The sequence below is a fragment of the Rutidosis leptorrhynchoides genome, chromosome 5, assembly GCF_046630445.1.
Source record: "Rutidosis leptorrhynchoides isolate AG116_Rl617_1_P2 chromosome 5, CSIRO_AGI_Rlap_v1, whole genome shotgun sequence".
In the NCBI taxonomy this organism is placed as follows: Eukaryota; Viridiplantae; Streptophyta; class Magnoliopsida; order Asterales; family Asteraceae; genus Rutidosis; species Rutidosis leptorrhynchoides.
This window is the reverse complement of record NC_092337.1, coordinates 377,119,253-377,140,892: the sequence shown is the minus strand read 5'-3', so window position 1 is coordinate 377,140,892 and position 21,640 is coordinate 377,119,253. Positions and strand designations below refer to the sequence as shown.

Below are 21,640 nucleotides of genomic sequence, written 5' to 3'. Positions count from 1 at the left end.
CACTTTGTACATCAGTGATTTCTATACGGCGGTATGAACAATGAAAGTAACGATGTGATTTACAGTCCCACATGACTATGAAAATTTAGATCCTTTTAGGAAATTGGATCTTTATGAAAACATTTGATCTTTTGAAAATTCAATCTAGCTTTTACTCTAGATAAGTTTTCCGGAATAACCCTTCACCGGTGTTTGCAAATTGTTTTTGTGGGTTTGGTGGGTTTCAGATTTGAAAATTTTAGCTCAAAACTTGCAGTTTTGTGTCACCCACTTGCTAACCTTGTATTAGGAAAGCAACACGTGCAGTATACTTGCTCCGTATATTACCTTTCGGTAAACTACCGTCCGGTTGTAAAGGAAAGCGTTGAACAAGCAACTGTTAAGGCAATATCCCGTGACATGCTTTTGATTATGGTCTAAAACGTGTCGGATGCAATTACTATCCTTTGTAGGAGCAATAGTAAAGATCACCCTATAGTTTTTCGATCTGGCACAAGGTCCTGTCTTTGACCATGCTATGCAATCGCCGTTCTTACGGTTGACACCCGATTTGGTTCAGGTGACCTAATGAATTCTAGGTGAATTCCTAGGATTTTACGTTCAATGGTAATGAACGCATTGAAAATGGATTTTCAGAAAATAAATCGGTTTTATTTTGATCAAAATATTTTCTCGTTCAAGCTCGAGTTGAGATATCATCGAATTCCATGAGTTTGTAATTCTCAATCTTTAAGGTCAATCTCAAGGATTGAGTAATATCAGGCTTAAAGGCTGATTTTTAATATTTTAAGGAGATTATCCTTTCTGGGGGTCTGACTCATTAGTCTTATCAAGCTAATTTGCACGGCGCCCTCCCCATTTTACGAGACAGATCCTCTCATGGTTAGGATAAGTCTGACCACTTGGCGACCCTGTTTGATGTTTTGGTCCGTGGATTTCCAGCTGATTTTCGAGAAAACTTTTCAAGGTTTTTCGTAGACTCTACAACTGGTCTGGACGACAACTTCCTGACCTAAATCAAGAAGCGCGTGTCTTTTTCGGAAGACTTTACTTCCTTTTAATGATGGAATTGATTCATCGTGCAGATCCATCTTTCTTTCAAATATATATTAAAGTAAATTAGGTAAAACTGATTAAAATTGTCCAAAACAAAAGTACCTGTAGTAATCTTGTACAAACATATGTGATATGTGTTTTAAATAACTTGGTAAATTCTTCCCACACTTAGCTTTTATTTATTTTTTTCTTTGCCTTTTTATTCTCCTCTATTCCATTTTAAATGAATTCTAACGTTTTGGGTTGTTTCTCCATTTATGTTCTCTCCGAAGTAATAATAATTTCGGTATTATAACCTAGTTTTTTCGTTCATAAATATGTATAAACATGATTTTGAATTCATTTAGTTGAAATTTTTTCAAATTTTCACAAAATTTGGCAATTAAACTAAGTGTAAACCCAAGAGAATTTATAACCCTTTCCCACACTTGAGATCGTGCAATGCCCTCATTTGCATGAAATCAGACTATAATTATAAATTCATGAGGGTGATTAGTGTTGAAAAGTGATTAAAAATACCAGTTTGCAACATATTATTTTATATCACATTTGATATTTTGCGTCTTGTCGTCAAAATTATTAGCTTTTGCAGAACTTAATGTCAGTCTTTAAAAGTGCACTGTTTTACCCTGTTTTGTATATAAGATAAACTACAAACATATATATAATATATATAAAAATATTTATTTTTTATAAAAACCTTTATTTATTAAAACAATTTAAATGAATAAATTTTTTTTTAAAATTTTGTTTCCTTTTACTTTAGGTAGTTTCGGTATGTTTACCTAGTCCGTCGCTCGACAAAATTTAAAATTTGTCTTTTTAAAGCGATTGTTTTAAAAGCAAAGATTTTTGGGTTTTTTTTTTAATTTTTTTTGGTATACTTTAGATCAATAATATTAAAAATAATGATAACAAAATTTGTCGCCCCGCCCGCGGGTAAAGCAATTTCGGTTCCATGACCTAGTCTTCAACTTACGATGAATTTTAGAAATCATTTTTTTAAACTTAATGAAATAAAGTAAATTTTGTTTTTAAATTCACACAAAACTTAAATTGAAAAAGCGTATTAATTTCATACAAAATCTACAAAACAAAAATTCAGAATTTGGGGAGAAAACTAGTTCTTTAGTGTCTGCTAGTGGAAAAGACCAATCGGATTCCATTCTCGGAACTACACGAGAACAGAACAACTAACTCTAGACAGCATTTTCTTTTTAGAACATTTGAATCTCCCCACACTTAGGTAGCCGTGGTGTCTAAATTGTGATTAACTTCATTGTCAATTTCTCTTTGACCATAATCAACTTGCATATCTGTGACTTTTTCTTTAAGCCATTGGTCGAATTCCTGTGTAATATCCACAAATTCAACTAGTTTTGCCTTTTCCTTAGGCGATAGATTGGATACTAATCGGTTACATAACTTAAAGTTCCCCATGGTTCTAGCATCGCGAATCCGTTTGATAAGTTTCTTCATTGAACTATTAATAACGGAGTCATTTAATTTCGCGTCAACAACGGGGTTCTTTGTTATCAGGTCATCATTAGGTTTTACTTCATCTTCCCCACACTTAGGCGTTTTATTATTGTTAAGCACTACCATCGGAGTTGATAAAACAATATGATTCTCATCGATCATTTTTATCGGTTCAACGGTTTTGGTTGGTGGAGATTTAGACTTTCGAATCACAAAGGTGACCGATTTGTCACCATCACCTAGTGTCATTCTACCTTTTCTTACATCAAATAACGCCCCGGTGGACGCTAAGAATGGTCGACCTAAAATTAGAGGAATGTTTGGGTCCTCTTCTATGTCAATGACAATAAATTCGACTAGAAAGGTTAAATTACCCACTTGAACGAGCAGGTTGTCAGCAATTCCAACTAGGTGCCTAATGGTTTGATCAAAGATTCGGACACTCATCTCTGTTGGACTTAACTCACCTGCTCCTAATCTCTTATATAATGAAAGAGGCATAACACTCACACTCGCACCTAAATCTGCTAGTGCATCATACATGACACAATCACTAAGTAGACAAGGAATAATAAATTCACCCGGATCACCCAACCTTGGTGGAGGTTTTGGTGGAACTGTCTTCACCGGGTTTATCTTTACGGTTTTTGTTTCTTGTACTTTCTTATTCTTCTTCTTCTTTCCAGAGGTATCACAAACTTTATTACCTATTACTTGCTCATACTCAACTCCTTTTTTTGGAAACGGGATGGGTGGTCTGTATGGTGCCACCACTGGATTTACATACTCGGGTGGTGGTGGTGTTGTAACTTCTTCATTGTTACTCACATCTAAAACCTTCCCATCTTCTTGTGCTGGTTTTTCAGAATTCGCTGACACCCTATTAACATTCTCGTTCCGAAGATTTACTTAAGTATTACTAGGTAGCTTTCCTTGTTCCCTTTCACTCATCATGATAGCAAGAGTACCTACGTGTTTTTCTAGATTCAAAATGGAAGCTTGTTGAGTTCTTAATGACTGATCAAACCTTTCATTTGTTTGGGTTTGAGACGTAATAAATTGTGTTTGAGATTCCATTAGCTTTGCCATCATTTCTTCTAGATTTGGCTTTTTTCTCTTATGTATGTTGTGGTGGTTTATACAAGCCAGGTCTTTGTTGATTGAAAGTGTTGTTTTGAGTTGGTTGGTTATTTGGACCTTGTTGGTTGTACGAATTATTGTTGGGTCCATTTGGATTGTAAAGAATGTTTTGATTTCGATTGAAGTTTGGCCATGGCGGTTGATAATTATTTTCCGGCCTTTGGTTCATGTAGGAAACATTCTCTCGTTGTTCCATCGTTTGTTCGATGTGACACTCTTTCGTTAAGTGTGGTCCACCGCATTGCTCACAACTGATTCGTATTGCGTGAATATCTTTATTCATCTTTTCCATTCGTCTTTCAAAAGCATCTATTTTTGCGGAAATGGAATCAAAGTCATGGCTAGAATCGGCTCTAGCCGCTTTAGATGAACGAAAAATATCTTTTTCTTGGTGCCACTCATGCGAGTGGGAGATAGTGTTATCAATAATTTTGTCAGCTTTAGTTGCGGTTTCTTCATAATGGAACCACCAGCTATTATGTCGATGTCTTTTCGTGTAGCAATGTTGACACCTTGGTAGAATATTTGCACTATTTGATAAGTGTCTAAACTGTGCTGCGGACATCCTCTTAACAACTTTCCAAATCTTGTCCACGCTTCATATAATGTTTCATTTGACTTTTGTGTGAACGTAACAATTTCTCCTTGAAGTCTCACAGCTTTAGATGCCGGAAAGAATTGTTTAAGAAATTTTTCAACTAAAACATCCCATGTATCAATCGCCCCTTCACGTAACAATCCTAACCAATCTTTGGCTTCTCCCTTTAAAGTCCAGGGAAATAACATGAGATAGATCTGTTCATCCTCAACTTATCTGATTTTGAATAGAGTACAGATCCTATTAAAGGTTCGAAGATGTTCGTTTGGATCTTCTTTTGGCGTACCACTATATTGGCATTGATTAGTTACCATGTGTAGGATTTGTCCTTTGATTTCATAATCTGGCGCATTAATATCTGGCTTAATAATGGCGTGACCTTGGCCAGTGCGTGTGGCTCTCATTCGGTCTTCCATACTTAGAGGTTCCGTTACTTCCATAATTGAATTTGTTGAATCTGAATCACTAGAGGATTCTGATTTAACGGTTTGTGGTTCAGGAGGAATGATTAGTGTTTCAGGATCTTGGAATTGTCCTTGAATATCCTCCGGATTCTCAATTGTGAGGTCGGGTTCAAAAAATGGATTATCGGAAATTTGAATTGGAGTACTTGGTCAACTAGATGACGATTCTAAAGAAAAATCAACGGCGACAATGTTGGCTAGATGTCTTGATCGAGTTACAGGTGGTGAACGTATGAAAGGTGGTGAACGTTTTGCTCGGTGCATTCACTGAATATCCTATTAGTTATAAAAATAAAAATTATATAAGTTATCAAATTAATAGACTTTTCTGATTTTGCTCACGTTTCGAATAGCCAATAGATGCAGCAGGTAGCCAGGACCCTTTAAATCGGAAGCCCACAACTCGCCACTAACAAATCCAACTATTACTACGAACCAGAAAATTTTGGATGTCTATCAATTTAACCACTTAAAATAATTTTTCGTCGAAGTTTTGAAGAAGAAAAAAAAATCTATGTCCTAAAAACTAGAGCGTCGAGAAATAAGAAAGAAAAAGAGCGCGTCGGAAAACGTCGAAAAATAAAAGATCGAAAAATAATAAAAAGAACGTAGCGCGTCAATACTTAAAAGTCTAAAAACTAAGAATTAAAAGTTGCGTCTAAAAGTATTAAAGCTTAAAAGAAATTCTATATCCAAAAAGGCAATAACTTAAAAAGTACTAAAATTTATAAAACGGCGTCGCAAAATTCTAAAGCACCTAAATCTTAGTCTAAAGAAAAAGCACTTAAGGAATTTTACGGCAAATCCTAAAAATCTAGAAATATAAATAACTATGGCAAATACTAAATTTAAAACTAAGTACGAGCGAAAAATTATAAAATTACGCTTAAACGATAAAAATGATACGAAATATAAAAAGATATAAAAAGTGATAAAATTACTTATTTTTATAAAAATATTATTTTTATATTTTTTTATAAAAGTATTAAGTTTATATATTTAATAAAACTAATTATACTTAAAAATACAAATTAACTAAAACTAATACTAAATAATATAATAATTAACCCTAATTATAATTAATAATAATAATAATAATAATAATAATAATAATAATAATAATAATAATAATAATAATAAAAACGTAACCCTAATTCGTTGACTAAGGTACCGGGGCTGTCAAATCAGTCCATGCGATCGCATGGATTGTCTGTAGGATTTTCATGCGGTAGCATGGCTTGGGTTTCCAGGTCTGTTTAGATGGGCTGCTACAGTGTCGGGCCGTATTCTTTTATATATATATTTTTTTTCTGTTTTATAAATATATAAAGTATTTAAATAAAATAAATAAAAACTTATATTTTTACAAAAAAAAAACTACCTATTAGTTTTTGTAACTAAAGAAAATACAAACTTTTTAATTTTTTTTTATATTTTGAACAACTCTTAAAAATATATATATATTTTGTTTTTCTTTTTATATTTTTATATTTTTAATATTTAAAACGTATTTTTACAAAAAGAAATTAAAACTTAGTAAAAATCTTTTATATATATATATATATATATATATATATATATATATATATATATATATATATATATATATATATATATATATATATATATATATATATATATATATATATATAGCGTTTTGCTTCCGGCGTTTAAGCAGTCCCCGGCAGCGGCGCCAAAAACTTGATGTGTGCAGCGGTGTATCCGAAATAGTTATATTTTTACTACGAAATACGATACAATTTACACAAGTTTTATTTATTTATACAGATGGGATATACTTAAACCTTGCTACAACACTTATAGGCAGTGTACCTAATCGTAGAGTAGTGTAGTTTTTTAGTAAGTCCGGTTCGTTCCACAGGGAGTTAGCCAAGTTTAACGCTATATTTTAAAACTATATTTGTATATATATATATATAAATATAAATATATATATAAGTAGTATTATTATTATAAAAGGGGTTTTTACCGTTTAATGACCGGTTTGTCAATTTTAAAACTTTAGTCGCAGTTAAAATCTAATGTAAAATATTAAAAATATAAAAGACTTAATTTAAAGCGTAAAGTAAATGACAATAATAAAATTGCGATAATTAAAATGCGATAAATAAAATGTCAATAAATAAAATTGCGATAATTAAAAAGTACGATAATTAAAAGTGCAATTAAATATAATGAAAATAAAAGTGCGATGAAATATGAAATAAAGGAATTATGCTTATTTAAACTACCGTAATCATGATGTTTGACGTGTTGATTTTAGTTTATTACATGGGTTAATTGTCCTTTGTCCTGGATTATTCAAATATGTCCGTCTGGTTTTTGTCCATAACAGTCCATCAGTCATAAATATAAAGTGCGAGTGTCCTCGTCAAATTATTCTTATATCCGAAGTCAAATATTCCAACTAATTGGGGATTTAAACTATAATTACACCAATTTTCCTTGTATATAATTCACCCCTGTTTTAATAAGTCCATTAACTATTAATCCATTCCCGTGTCCGGTTAAATGAACGATTATTAGTACTTATAAATATCCCGCCCATCGTGTCCGATCGAGTGTATATGGTTATTTATAGGTACGTCCAATTGTAAAACTTTATATTAAATTAACAAATTATCATTTAATTAAACAAATATAAAGCCCATTAATAGCCCATAGTCTAATTTTCACAAGTGTCGTTCTTTTGTCCAAACCCCAATTATGGAACAAAGCCCAATTACCCAATTTTAATATTTAGCCCAACATCACGATTACTTCGATTTAAATAAGCATAATAATAACTTAGCTACGAGACATTAATTTAAAAAGGTTGAACATAACTTACAATGATTAATAATAGCGTAGCTTTACACGGACAGAATTTCGACTTACACCCTTACAACATTCGCTAACATACCCTCATTATTATTAAAATTAAAATTAAAATTTATATATATATATATATATATATATATATATATATATATATATATATATATATATATATATATATATATATATATATATATATATATATATATATATATATATATATATATATATATTACAGAGAGATAGAGAGGATAGATGGATATGATACTCGAGAAAAAGACTGCCTTTTATAGGAATGTGGCCAGAAAAAGTTGGCCATGCGATCGCATGGAAATTAGGCCTCCAGGTCATGCGATCGCATGGAGCAGGAATCCAGCTCACATTTCTCTGTCTCATAGTTTGCCGACGGTTTATATATATAATATAATATATATATTATTTTAAGAATTATTTATATATTATATTATATTTATGTGCATAGTTGACTTGTAATTTTTAGTCTGTTGCGTCGAGCGTTGAGAGTTGACTCTGGTCTCGGTTCCGGATTTTTGAACGTCCTTTCGTACTATTTAATATCTTGTACTTTGCGTTTTGCGTATTGTACTCTTGTAATTTTGAGACGTTTCTCATCAATATTTTGAACCACTTTGATTGTACTTTGTACTTTTGAGCTTTTTGGTCGTTTACGTCTTCAATTCGTCGAATCTGTCTTTTGTTTTCACCTTTTATTATTTAAACGAATATCACTTGTAAATAGAACAATTGCAACTAAAAGCTTGTCTTTCTTGAGGGATAATGCTATGAAATATATGTTCGTTTTTAGCATTATCAGTCACGAATGAGAAGATCAAGAAAAAATATCAAACATTAGAGTCACAAAAATGTAGATGATCGCATATGGCCAAAATTAGGGCATAGTTGCGACATTTAAAATATATAGCCATGAAAGCATATAACGGTAATTATGAAAGAGTTAAAGAAAGGAAGCAGTAAAAAGAGTGAACGTACCGTGGTTGGAAGTACACTAAGATCGGATATACCTGCAAGCAATGATAAGTCTGCAAAGTAAAAATGGATTAAAATGGAAAAAGATTAAGGAACAAAAAAGACAAAAAGCTATTTATAAGCCAGTAAAATGAGTCGAATATTCACTGGGTCGCAATCGTGAGCGTACACGTGTCACGATCTTATAGTAATCCTTTTTATTAGACGCTCGGTGCACGATAGTAAAGTCATATAGTTGCATAAGACAATCATTACCTTTTCGGGTAACAGCGACAATTGTCACCTCGGGTGCAGGATTCAGAGGCGAAAGGACGTTTTTTCGACTATGCGCATACATCGCATTTAATGCACCAGTTGGCATGGTTTCCATAATATATTATAAACAATTGCACTTCTAGTTCCATTTCAAGTACCACTTGACTTTCTAGTCGCATTTGAAGGGACGAATTTGTTATTATTTAAAGTTCGACGCCATACATTAGTTTTCACTATATATGACATCGAACTGAGGGAACTTAATGATACACATATCCGCATGCTCATAACTTATTAACCAAGTAAGAGGATAAGATCAATCCTTTATTCGGTTTCCTTAATTAACGTAAGTTGATTATGGAATGGATTACGATCGAAGGGGAATGGAATCCTATCCAAACCCTAATAGCTAGCCTATAAATACATGGCTCAAAAAACCCTAAAAGGTACACGTTACGTACTGCGTAACGCACATCATACTCTTATGTACGAATTACATTCATACGATCTTCACCATCGAGTCAAGACTTTCAGGTAAGTTCATCGAAATATGAATCCTTCATGTCTTGAGGGCCACTCTACCTTATATGCTAGGTTGTTGGTGGCCTCACGATCGGCCACCCCACCGGGATCATACTCGCTCCGGGGCGGGTTATCCACGACTGAACGTCGGAGGTTCGAATATCATTTGTCCTTAAACCTAATCAATATTGCACTCAAGCGTAGGTTCACCCTAACTCTATGAAAATATGTTGATCATAGTGATGTCAAGATAAAGTATAAAAAACAATGAACAACCTATAATGTAAAAGAAGGTTTATAAAGGGATGTGAAATTATGATATTAGACACATTGAACAACTGAGAGGCATATCTCAATTGATACAAAGATAAATTAATTCATTGCCAAATATATAATGAACAAAATAATACTAGTACTAGTTGTAGCATTTTCTAATGTTACTGATTATCCACATACATGTAGTGATGTCATGATAAAGTATAAACGAAACAATGAACAACCATCTATCAATTTAGTGACGGAACTTGAACACTAATGATGAAGGGGCCAAAACAACTCAATCAGAACATATAGTCTCCTATATATAAATAGGTTCCATGAAGTTCAAAATAACATAGTCTCTACATGTTCTAATTTTGATTTGGTGGTGCCAAGATTTGAAATTATCATACTTAGTATTTAAAACTATAAAAATTGCTAGTAAGGATATAAGTTTTTGGGGGGACCATGGCCCACCCCAGCCCCTTAAATACTCTGTCAGTGCCTATCATGTAATTGATAACCTGTATATTGTAGCTAGTAACTAGTTGGTGATTCATAGAAGAATAATGAAGCATAACTATTCTATAAATTTGGTTTTTCGGATTATAACCGTTTTGGCATTTTTGAACCCAAAACCAATTCATAAATCAATTTTTAATTTGGGTGCCACCGAAAATCCGAATCATAAACAGATTAGCCGAACTCACTTCATCCAAAATTATTTGGATCGGTTGGTTTTTTGGATTGAACCATTTAATAAACACCCCTAGATAACCTGGTATGTTTATCATGTTCGTCGCATATCGAAGACTTTCCTCATATTTTTTTGAGTGTAATATTGCTTCTTAGGTTTGGCCAAATATTGGCACTTGATTATAAGTTGATCTACCTTTTTGGCATATGAATACGGAATTGGCAGACTATGTCGTATCGATTTCATGCTTCTTACATCTCTACTTGACCAAATCAGGATTATTGTGTTTAATTAATTATTTTTAAACAAATATTTTAAAACAAATATGCTTTACAATTGTACGTATTGACAATTAATGAGTTAAGAATTCTGAGCGCTACGGGACGAGGTAATAATATTATTAGTTTTTTTTTCAAAACATTGTAATATCTTCTTTTAGAAAATTTTTGACGTCAGCTTGACATTACTATGACAATATTTCGGTTATTATTGACCTCATCATGACATCACTACGATAACATGATAATTTTAATTAAACCGTTTTTATACTATCTCCGTCTCAAGTTAATAATCCATAATTTTTTTTATTGTCCTTAGTAGTCCATTATTATAAATAGATAGAATAGAATAGATATAAATAGGGTCACTTCATTTATATCCTTATTTTAAAGTTAAAAAATAAGGTTGACATTTTGTTGTTAGATATATATACGTATGTCTTCCTTCGACGCTTTTAATATACAATCATGAACTACCAAAATGGAGGTGATAGTGAAGCAATGTTGAGAGGCCAAGCACAAATATTGCAGTACATATTTGGTGCGCTTGATGCTATGGCATTACGATGTTGTGTTGAGCTTCGTATTGCTGACATCATAAACCATCATGGGTCCCCTACCACATTGTCTGAAATTATTAATGGTATCAACTCTCCATCCATTAACGTTGATGGGCTCGAACGCCTCATGAAGTTCTTAGTCCGCAGAAATATTTTTGATGAAAAAAATGGAGAAAAAGAAAATCTTTACTCTCTAAACCACTGTTCTACGTGGCTATTATGTGGCACAGATGTGACATTAGCGCCATTGGTTATGTTGCGGACGAACCCAATTATAATGACACCTGCTTATGTAATGAGTCATTCAATTAAAGAAGGCGGCACAAGCTTTATGAGGGTCCATGGAGCAGAGCTTTTTGATTTTTGTCAGCTTAACTCGGAATTTAATAAGGTTTTCAACGAAGGCATGGCGTGTACTGCTAGGATCACTACTAAAGCGATCTTGTCGAGTTACAAAAATGAATTTGTTGGCCTAAAAGGTTGCATAGTGGATGTTGGAGGTGGTAATGGTATATTAGTATCAGAGATAGTGAAGGCATATCCTCATCTTAAAGGGGTCAACTTTGACTTAAAACATGTTATTTCTACTGCACCGGTATACAATGGGGTAATACATATTGCTGGAGATATGTTTAAAGCCATTCCTTGTGCTGAAACAATCTTCATGAAGGTAACTTTATTTTTCTTGTTCACAAGTCACAACTACTGATTTTTTAAGTAACTTTTGATCACAACTTACAAGTGGCTAGATTACAAGTCAAGTAGTATATTAGTCTATTGTTTAACTTTTTTTTTTCCCAAAAATTTAAAGACATGGTAGATGTTGTATATTGGAGTAGTATGTTACAAAATAATTGTTCAATTTCAAGGAAAAAAAGAAGTACGCCATATAATTATAATTCACAATTTACCATAATTTATTACTCTTAGTTATTTTTCTTTTAAAATAAATTTAGACAAATTTTATCTTTGTTGACTACTCCGCATTATTCAAAAGTAAAATTGACATTTTTCAAACCAGTTTGGACCTAACAAAAATTTCGAGACAGAATAAGTATTACTTTAGAGTACTAATGCCTTAATAATATTTCTGTAATTTTCTACTTTTATGTTTGAAGGACAATAATTTAATAAATAAATTCAAAACTAGAAGCATAATTAAATAAACCTAAATGATAACTTAAACAAATATGTTGTCATCATCAACACCTCAGTCTTAATGAACCTTAGAACCCGATTAGATTACAATACATTAACCTCGAAAACTACATTAAATATGGTTATAATCTAACAATTTAAGACTCAATCCGACATTCAAATCAACATCACAGGTACCACTTAAGAGCAATCAGCTGACAAAAAGAATGTAATTAAACAAGAAAAAATCAATCACGGCTGCACCAAATAAAATAACCAAGACAAAACTCTCTAAAACGTTAGGTCAAACGGAGAAATCTAGCCAAGTGATGAAATCGTTAAATGTCTAAATGTTAAAGGAGAAAGAAACTACTACCGTAAGACCGCAACTCATATACACGACTTAAACCCTGTAACCACTAAATCAACGGTGTACCACGATTGTGAAAATCATCCCATCAAGTCGTCCTTTGAATAATCCCGAAGCCACCAATCTAATTTCTCGAACATAAAACATTAAATAAAATGATATAGCACCTTGATTACAACCTTAACAATCTCACACCTTGACCCGACCACCATCACACCGTCATAATGTATTAGTTCACAGTATTTGATCTATGAACACCTGACTCTCAATTGAACAATGAATAAGAATTATAAGAACAAGAATTGAGAGAACACGATATGAAATATATGTTTTATAATATTGATTGTGCCAAAAGATACATCGAATGAAAAGCACACGTCCCTATTTATACAGATCAAAAACCAAATCTGGAGATTTGGTTTCCAAAACTACTTAGCTATAAATATGGAAAAGATGAACTAAAAACAAACCAAATTTGCTAATAACTAGGAAGTAAATTATGGAGATAAAATCAAATCTTCAAAACAAATCTTCTTAAATAACAAGCATATCTCCAGAATATTCTATGGCTTTTGCTTCAAGAAATCTTCAAATGTTTACTCCAGCAATTCTAGAGTCTGCAACTTCAGACTCTAAACCTTCAGACTCTAAAATCTGCAAAACACTTTTGACTCATCAGATTATTATTTCTATTTTTCCCAACAATCTCCCCCTATCTGATGATGTAAAAACAACCTGTACTCCTAAACAAACATCTTTGCATACTCCCTTTCAATTAGCTTGCACTTGCCCTTCATATGAGAAATTTTCTTCAACATGCTCAGCTTGCTATGCAAGTGTTTTAACAACTGCACCCTGAAAGGAGTTGTCTGCTGTGTTTTACATCTGGACAGTAAACTGATCAACATATCAATGCTAGCCCCTTCAAACTGATCACACATAATTAACATCCTTTGATTTCCATTTGTCTTGATCATCAAAGCATCCAAATACTCAACATACTTATCATCAACAAACTCTAAATGTTCAAGAACAACATACCTTTCAACATGTCCCTTAGCTCTTCTCTCCTTCATAAACATTCCACAAAATACCTCATAATCCTTAAAACTTATAAACCCTTCTTCAAATACCAAATGTACCAGCATATAACCTCTCTTCAACACTTCTTGCACAATAACTTGATCATCTGTATACTTCTGGATACACACAGCTATGCCTTTCCACTCACAAAAACCCAATCGAACAATTTGATTCAATTTAACTCTTAATCTTCTTGCATAGCAGCAACCACAACAGCACTAGAACTTCCCTGAATATCAACAACACCACCAACCATTTGAGTATCACCAACACCTCTATCAATTATATTCTCCCCCTCAACCTGATGCTCCCCCTCAATTTGAGCTCTCTTTGATTTCTCCCCCTCAACACTTGCAAAACCTGCATCTGCAGTACTTGTACCTGCATCATCTGACCTCTTTCTTTTCTCCCCCTTTTTGACATCATCTAAAGGCAGAGAAGATATGACCTTCCAAATTTCAGTCTGTTGATTCTTGAGGGAACAAATATCAGAAGCAAGCCTAGTAAAACATTGTCTCAGTTCATCAACACCAATCATCCTTCTCTCCAGCTCAGCCAACCTGTGATTAATTTACAGACCCTGAACCACCTATACTAGTCAACCCCTGCATATCCCCAACCAACCTCCTTACCTCCAACAGCTCATCTTTGGAAACAAAATTATTATTAAAGTTAAGATTATTAATCTTAGACTGCACACCAGAGAGCTTGTCATCAAAACTCCTTAGTCAACTTGGTCAAAGCCTGATGTAGGCCAACCATGGTGACTGGTGCCTCAGTCTGAGAAGTAGTGCCAGAAGATAAGGATAGAGTTGGTATGTCCTCACAACCTTCCTGTTGAAAAGTAGGGCGATCTTTGAACATAGAAGGATTTGAGGACTGTATCACACCCTGTGACATGAGTGTAACATTGGCAGCTTGTGCAAGAATGTGTAAGGATGGAACATTTTGGATGGGTAGTGACAGACTTAAGTCTGGGGTAACAGTTGGCTTGGTCATTGCAGCTGGTTTTTGGATTTGGTTATTTGAGTCCAGGATTGGAACTTCTTCAAATAAGTCAACTGAGTGGGTTTCTTCAGTGACTGTAATGAGGGTATCCAAGTTTACTATCCTATCAGGTTTAGGTTAGGTCAAAGCACTGCCTTTACCAACCTCTATCAGAGGTGATGAAGTAGTACTAGAAGCACCTTGCCTAGTGAATTTTTGAGGTGAATTCACAAGTGCTGTAACATCTAGGGTTTTAAGTATGGTGGTATTCTCAATATGAACTGGTAAGTTCATAAGGTTGGTTAAATGAAGATTTTGTTCAGTAGCAGCGGGAGAAGATGGGTTAGAATGAGGTAGGATTTCCTCATTCATGTCTTCAGCCTGCTCTGTATGTGTAACATCATGGGGTGGAGTATACCGTTAATTCCAATGACACCAAAAAGGCTCTCGTTATTGGTTTTAGCCCCAATAAGGCTCTAGTGTGCGGTTCATCCGCGGGTTACAAGCTTGTGTATTCAAAATTGTTCCCTGTTTCGAAACAACCACACGTCGAGTAAAATTACCGAGCTAACTAAACCCGGTGTCGGTGTAGGGCGGAAAAGATATTCGAGAATGGCAATTTGTACAATCAATTCAATTCAATTCAATTCTGGGGTAACAACTCAGACTTCAATTGCTCAGAATCTGCAGGTTGGTTTGCACGGCCAAGATTGATCCAATGCATTATAGCAAAAAGTTATCAAAAAGATTGACAGAATCATTATCAAATTAATACTCCTAACAAAAATTTTCAAAAAGTTACCATTAACTCCCTTCATTAATACCAAATTTGACCCTTTTATTTTAGGAAATAGAATAAAGAAAAAAAAAATTTAACCTAAAAATGAAATTTTAAAAAAAACTTTATTTGACTAAAGAAGGAAACAAATTTATACACAAAAATACACTTGAGTAAACTTTCTCAGACTCTGAACAATATTACGTCACCCAGACTCTAAGAAAATAATTCAGACTCAAGAAATATCATCACTGGACAACATTTCAATAGATGGATTTAACATTCCAAGTTGTCCAAGAAGATAGAAATGCCTTTCCTCAGGAAGTGCTTTAGTGAAAATATCTGCCAATTGATCCTTAGTGCCAATATGCTTTAAAAACACTTTGCCCTTTTCAACACAATCCCTTATAAAATGATGTCCGATTTCAATATGCTTGGTTCTGGAGTGAAACACTGGATTCTCAGTAATAGTAATTGTACTTTCATTGTCACACATTATTGGAGTTTTGGTCAATGTTAACTCAAAATCCAAAAGTTGATGTTGCATCCATAGTAATTGAGCACAACAACTTCCTGCAGCAACATATTCAGCTTCTGCTGTGGACGTGGCCACAAAATTCTACTTTTTACTAGTTCAGCTGACCAATTTTCCACCTAGCAATTGACATCCACCAGAAGTGCTCTTTCTGTCTAATTTGCAACCTGCATAGTCTGCATCTGTGTAACCAATTAGATCAAACCCCGAGTCTTTGGAGTACCAAAGACCCAGGTTAGGGGTACCTTTTAAGTACCTAAAAATTCTTTTCACAGCTTTATAATGAGACTCCCTAGGATCTGATTGGTAACGTGCATAAAGACATGTAGCAAACATTATATCAGGTCTACTGGCAGTTAAGTATAGCAAAGATCCAATCATACCTCTATAGGTTGATTGACAAGTGAGTTTTCCAGATTCATCTTTATCAAGCTTTTCAGAAACACTCATTGGAGTTCTTAAAGTAGAACAATTTTTAAAACCAAATTTAGTTAACATGTCAGAAATGTAGCTACTTTGGTTAATAAAAATGCCTTCAGAACTCTGTTTAATTTGCAACCCAAGAAAATAGTTTAAAGTACATAAATTGCTCATTCTATACTCTTCAGACATAATGTCAGAAAACCATTTTCTTAAGTGTGGATTAGTAGACCCAAAAATAATGTCATCAACATAAATTTGAACAAGTAACACATCACCTTTGTCCTTTTTGATAAATAAAGTCTTGTCAATGGCTCCTCTGGAAAAATTCTTTTCTATAAGAAATGTTGACAAGGTATCATACCAGGCTCTGGGAGCTTGCTTCAGACCATACAATGCTTTCTTCAATCTGTAAACATGCTTAGGAAATTTCTTACTTACAAAACCAGGAGGTTGTTTTACATACACCTCTTCTTGCAATTTACCATTCAGAAAAGCAATCTTCACATCCATTTGAAACACTTTAAAATCTTTGTGTGCAGCATATGCCAGAAATAGTCTAATAGCTTCAATTCTAGCAACAGGAGTAAAAGTCTCATCATAATCTATTCCTTCTTCTTGTCTATACCCTTGAGCCACTAACCTTGATTTATTTCTAATCACAATACCATCTTTATTAACCTTATTTCTGTAAACCCATTTAGTGCCAATTGCAGTTTTATCATCAGGTTTTGGAACCAACTCCCATACATCATTCCTTTCAAATTCTGTTAACTCTTCAGTCATTGCCTCAACCCAATCATTGTCAGCCAATGCTTCAAATACATCTTTAGGCTCAATCAGTGAAAGAAAACAAGAAAAGAAGCAATAGTTTGCAATAGCAAAGTCAGACACAGGTGTCTGAGAATAAGAGATAGGTTTAGGCAAACCAGTAGAATTCACAACATAATCCTCAAGATGCTTTGGAGGAACTATATTTCTAGATGATTTTCTAGTAGGAACAGCAGGATCCAAGGTGGTATTTGATGACTGATCACCCTCTTGAATAACAACAGACTCATCTTCTTGTGGAACTTCTTCTGTATGAGAATTATCTGCAGAATCATTTTTCAATCCAGAAAAATTATGTTCATCTGACTCAGACTCTGAATCCAGAGTCTGAACACTGTTTCCAGAAATTAAATTTGATAATTCACCAAGTGCAGATTGCTCAGTGCTGGATGTCTTATCCATTTCTATAGAACTTTCATCAAAAGAAACATTAATGGACCCTTCTATCTTCATTCTCCTCTGATTATATACTCTATAAGCTTTAGATACAGAAGAATATCCCATGAACACACCTTCATCAGATTTTGGCCTCATCTTTTCAAGCTGATCTCTTTGATTTAAAATATAGCACTTACACCCAAATACATGGAAGTAATGAATAGTAGGCACCTTTTTATGGTATAACTCATAGGGAGTTTTGCCATGTTTCTTCACAAACAATGACCTATTTTGAGTATAACATGCTGTATTAACAGCTTCTGCCCAGAATCTGAGTACAACATTTGATTGGCATAGCATAGTTCTGGCTGCTTCAATAAGTGTTCTATTTCTTCTTTCAGCAACTCCATTTTGTTGTGGAGTTCTAACAGCAGAGAAATTTTGACCAATCCCAGACTCTTCACAAAAGTCAATTAGAGTAACATTTTTGAACTCAGTGCCATGATCACTTCTCAATTGTTTAACAAGAACACCTTTTTGAACCTGCTCTCTCTTGATCAAATTTATGATTTCTTCAGGAGCATCACTTTTTGCAGCTAAGAAAATAACCCAAGTAAACTTAGAATACTCATCAACAATTACCAGAGTATATCGTTTCCCACCCAGACTACTAGTGTTCATTGGACCAAACAAATCCATGTGTAGCATATGAAGTGGATCACTAATAGTAGCTAGGATTTTTGAGGGAAATTTTGTCTTGGTTTGTTTACCCAAAATACAAGTAGAACAAGGTTTATCTTTCTTGAAAGATTGTTGAGGCAAACCTCTTACAAGCTTCTTTTTGGAAAGCTCATTAATGTTTTTGAAACTGAGATGAGATAGCCTTTTGTGCCAAAGCTAATTAAGTTCAGGAACAGTCTGAGAATACAGACATGTTTCAATTCCAGCATCAACAGAATCTAGATCCAGCATATACACATTTTGAACTCTCCAGGCTACAAGTGTTGGCCTTCCTTTAGGATCATAAATAATACCAGCTTTCTTTCTTATTGTGATCTCACAATCTTCATCAGCAATCTGACTCACACTTAGCAGATTATGCTTCAACCCTTCAACTAAAGCAACTTTCTTGAATGAAACACTTCCAGCTATAACAGTATCATAACCAATAGTCTTTGCAACTGAATTATCACCATATCTTATAGAAGGACCTTTTTCTTCAACAAACCCTACAAGATGCTCTTTGCATCCAGTCATGTGTCTTGAGCAACCACTATCCAAATACCACATGTTACCCTGTTACACAAGACACAAAACAAAAGAAAATGGTTAGTTTTTAAGGAGAACCCACTTTTCAGTGGGTTCAGTTGGAGTGCTCTTCACTCTCCAGACAAAAGCTTTGTTTCCAATCCAAATCAACTTTTCCTTTACTGTTTTCAAAACACCTTTATTTTCACAAGCTTTAGGTTTCCATACCTTCTTAATTTTCTCAGGAAAACAAGATGTTCTTTTAACTGAAGGTTTTTCTTAACTCTTGATTTTTTCATTGAGTTTTGAAATTTTCTTTTTGAGTTTTTGAATAGTCTTAACTTGTTTTGACTTTCACCTTCTTTTAGTTGACCTTTTTAGATCTGGACAAGTGTAAGTGACAGATGATGATTCAGAATTGCTCTTGCAACTTGACTCTTGGGTGTCAGACTCTAGGTCAGAACATACACTATTATTTTGAGAGACTAAACTATTAGAGTCTGAAGGTTTCAAAAGTTCAGACTCTAGTGGATTTCTGCTTTCAAGTATTATAGTCTCAGAAGGTTCAACAGGATCTAAAGATCTTACAAAAGCATTAGTTAAAATCTTTTTGTCACCATCAAATTTTACAAAAGTGTTTGGTAAAATGTCAGGTTTGAATACACTAGGATCAACTTCCACATTATTATTTAATATGTAGTTTTCACCTAGTATAGCTTTGACATCATTTGGAATTTGTTTGGTAATAGCATCAGAATTCGTTTTGGAAGATACACACCAAGATTTACAAATTGATTCATAGTGTTTTGACCTATTCATCGATCTTCCTAATTCAGTATTTAATCTTTTAGTTTCTTCTGTGCATGCCATTTTATAGGTGTCAAGTTCAACCTCACATTTTTTTAAGTCTTTAATTTCAGCATCTTTGTCTTTGATGACATTTTTAAGATCAAAAATTTGTGTTCTTAACCTATCAATATCTTCTAAACACCACTTAAAGTCAAGCAACAAGTACTGAAACATTCTCACTTTTTCATTATCAAGATAATTCACAAAGTTTTGTACCTTATAGGCAGAAGCTTTATTGCAAGTAGAGTCCTTATCCATCTTCTCAACAGCTTTCAAATCTTCCGCAAATTTGCTAGAACCACCATCCCTTTCAATTACAGCCATATCTGGAGTAGTAATAGTACTGATAAGAAAAATATGGATCGTTTTAAAGATCACCGAGATAGGATTTACACCTTTCCCGCTCTGATACCAATTATTAGTTCACAGTATTTGATCTATGAATACCAGACTCTCAATTGAACAATGAATAAGAATTATAAGAACAAGAATTGAGAGAACACGATATGAAATATATGTTTTATAATATTGATCGTGCCAAAAGATACATCGAATGAAAAGCACACGTCCCTATTTATACAGATCAAAAACCAAATCTGGAGATTTGGTTTCCAAAACTACTTAGCTATAAATATGGAAAAGATAAACTAAAAACAAATCAAATTTGCTAATAACTAGGAAGTAAATTCTGGAGATAAAATCAAATCTTCAAAACAACGTTTACTCCAGCAATTCAAGAGTCTGCAACTTCAGACTCTAAACCTTCAGACTCTAAAATCTGCAAAACACTTTTGACTCATCAGATTATTATTTCTATTTTTCCCAACATAATGTTTATGTAATTTTAAACCATGATAAAGCTACACTAGATAATTGCGCTATTACACTTAATTTGCGAAAATAACAGACTTGAACCAATTTAACCCCAAAAGTTAACTCAAGGCGATGAAGAACCCAAACTATTATAAGTATCATAATATTTAGTCTCATACCCAATGTGGGATGAGACATCTCAACTCAACATAGTTATCTTCACGTATCACTAATAGGTTATTTACCCTTATTGGCATAACAGTGGATTTTGCACGACTGGGGTGATGATGATTGTGTTAAGATAATTAAAAATTGTCGGAAAGCCTTATCTATAGAAAATGGAAAACTCGTTATTGTGGAGGCCGTTCAAAATCTTGATGAACACGATTACTTCAATGACATACGCGCTACTTTTGATCTAGCGATGTTTTCACATTTTTCTAGTGGAAGAGAACGAAGTGAAAGCCAATGGAAGAAACTACTTGCACAAGGAGGATTTTTCCGCTACAATATTATCAAGATTCCTGCATTTCAGTCCATTATTGAGGCATTTCTAAAATGATTCCCTAAGGTATACAAAAGTTTACCATAAACATAAATCAATTTAAAGTTTATTGACCTAGTACTTAGTAAAATGTTGAAGATTATAGTTAATTACTTTTCAAGTGCTTCATGTGCCTTTATTTATTTTTCTACATATGTAACTGTTGCGGCTTGAACCCTTGTACTTTGATTGTATGATGAATGATATGATATCAGCTCTAACTTTCTATTTGTTAGAAACTGATTAATATTGATAATTTTGAATTATTTTCAATCGTGAAGCACTTTTAGTATAAAATATTTTTAATTAATGTCTTAGGTAAAAAAAAATCTATACTGAGATAATAATTTGATATGAATTCACACGTTGAGATAACAAATTCGAATATTGGGGAAAATGTATGTATTTAATAGAAAAAATACGCCGTTGGTACCTATGGTTTGTTCACATTTGCATCATAACACCTAAACCCTTTTTTTTGTGTATGTAGTTGATACCTCAGTTTTGCTTAACTATC

General features: G+C 33.5%; 1 protein-coding gene and 1 non-coding gene across 2 annotated transcripts; both read left to right on the top strand.

Annotated features, from left to right (window-relative positions):
- The first annotated feature begins 4,222 nt into the window (after positions 1–4,222).
- LOC139850752 (small nucleolar RNA R71) lies at positions 4,223–4,329 on the top strand. The gene has a single exon (XR_011760133.1). It is a non-coding gene; the product is annotated as a small nucleolar RNA R71 (small nucleolar RNA).
- A 6,729-nt stretch (positions 4,330–11,058) lies between these two features.
- On the top strand, positions 11,059–21,141 carry LOC139846815 (xanthohumol 4-O-methyltransferase-like). Its single transcript, XM_071836349.1, has 2 exons — positions 11,059–11,820; positions 20,842–21,141. Exons 1-2 carry the CDS (start codon positions 11,059–11,061, stop codon positions 21,139–21,141), a joined length of 1,062 nt encoding a protein of 353 aa, XP_071692450.1.
- Positions 21,142–21,640: the final 499 nt, after the last annotated feature.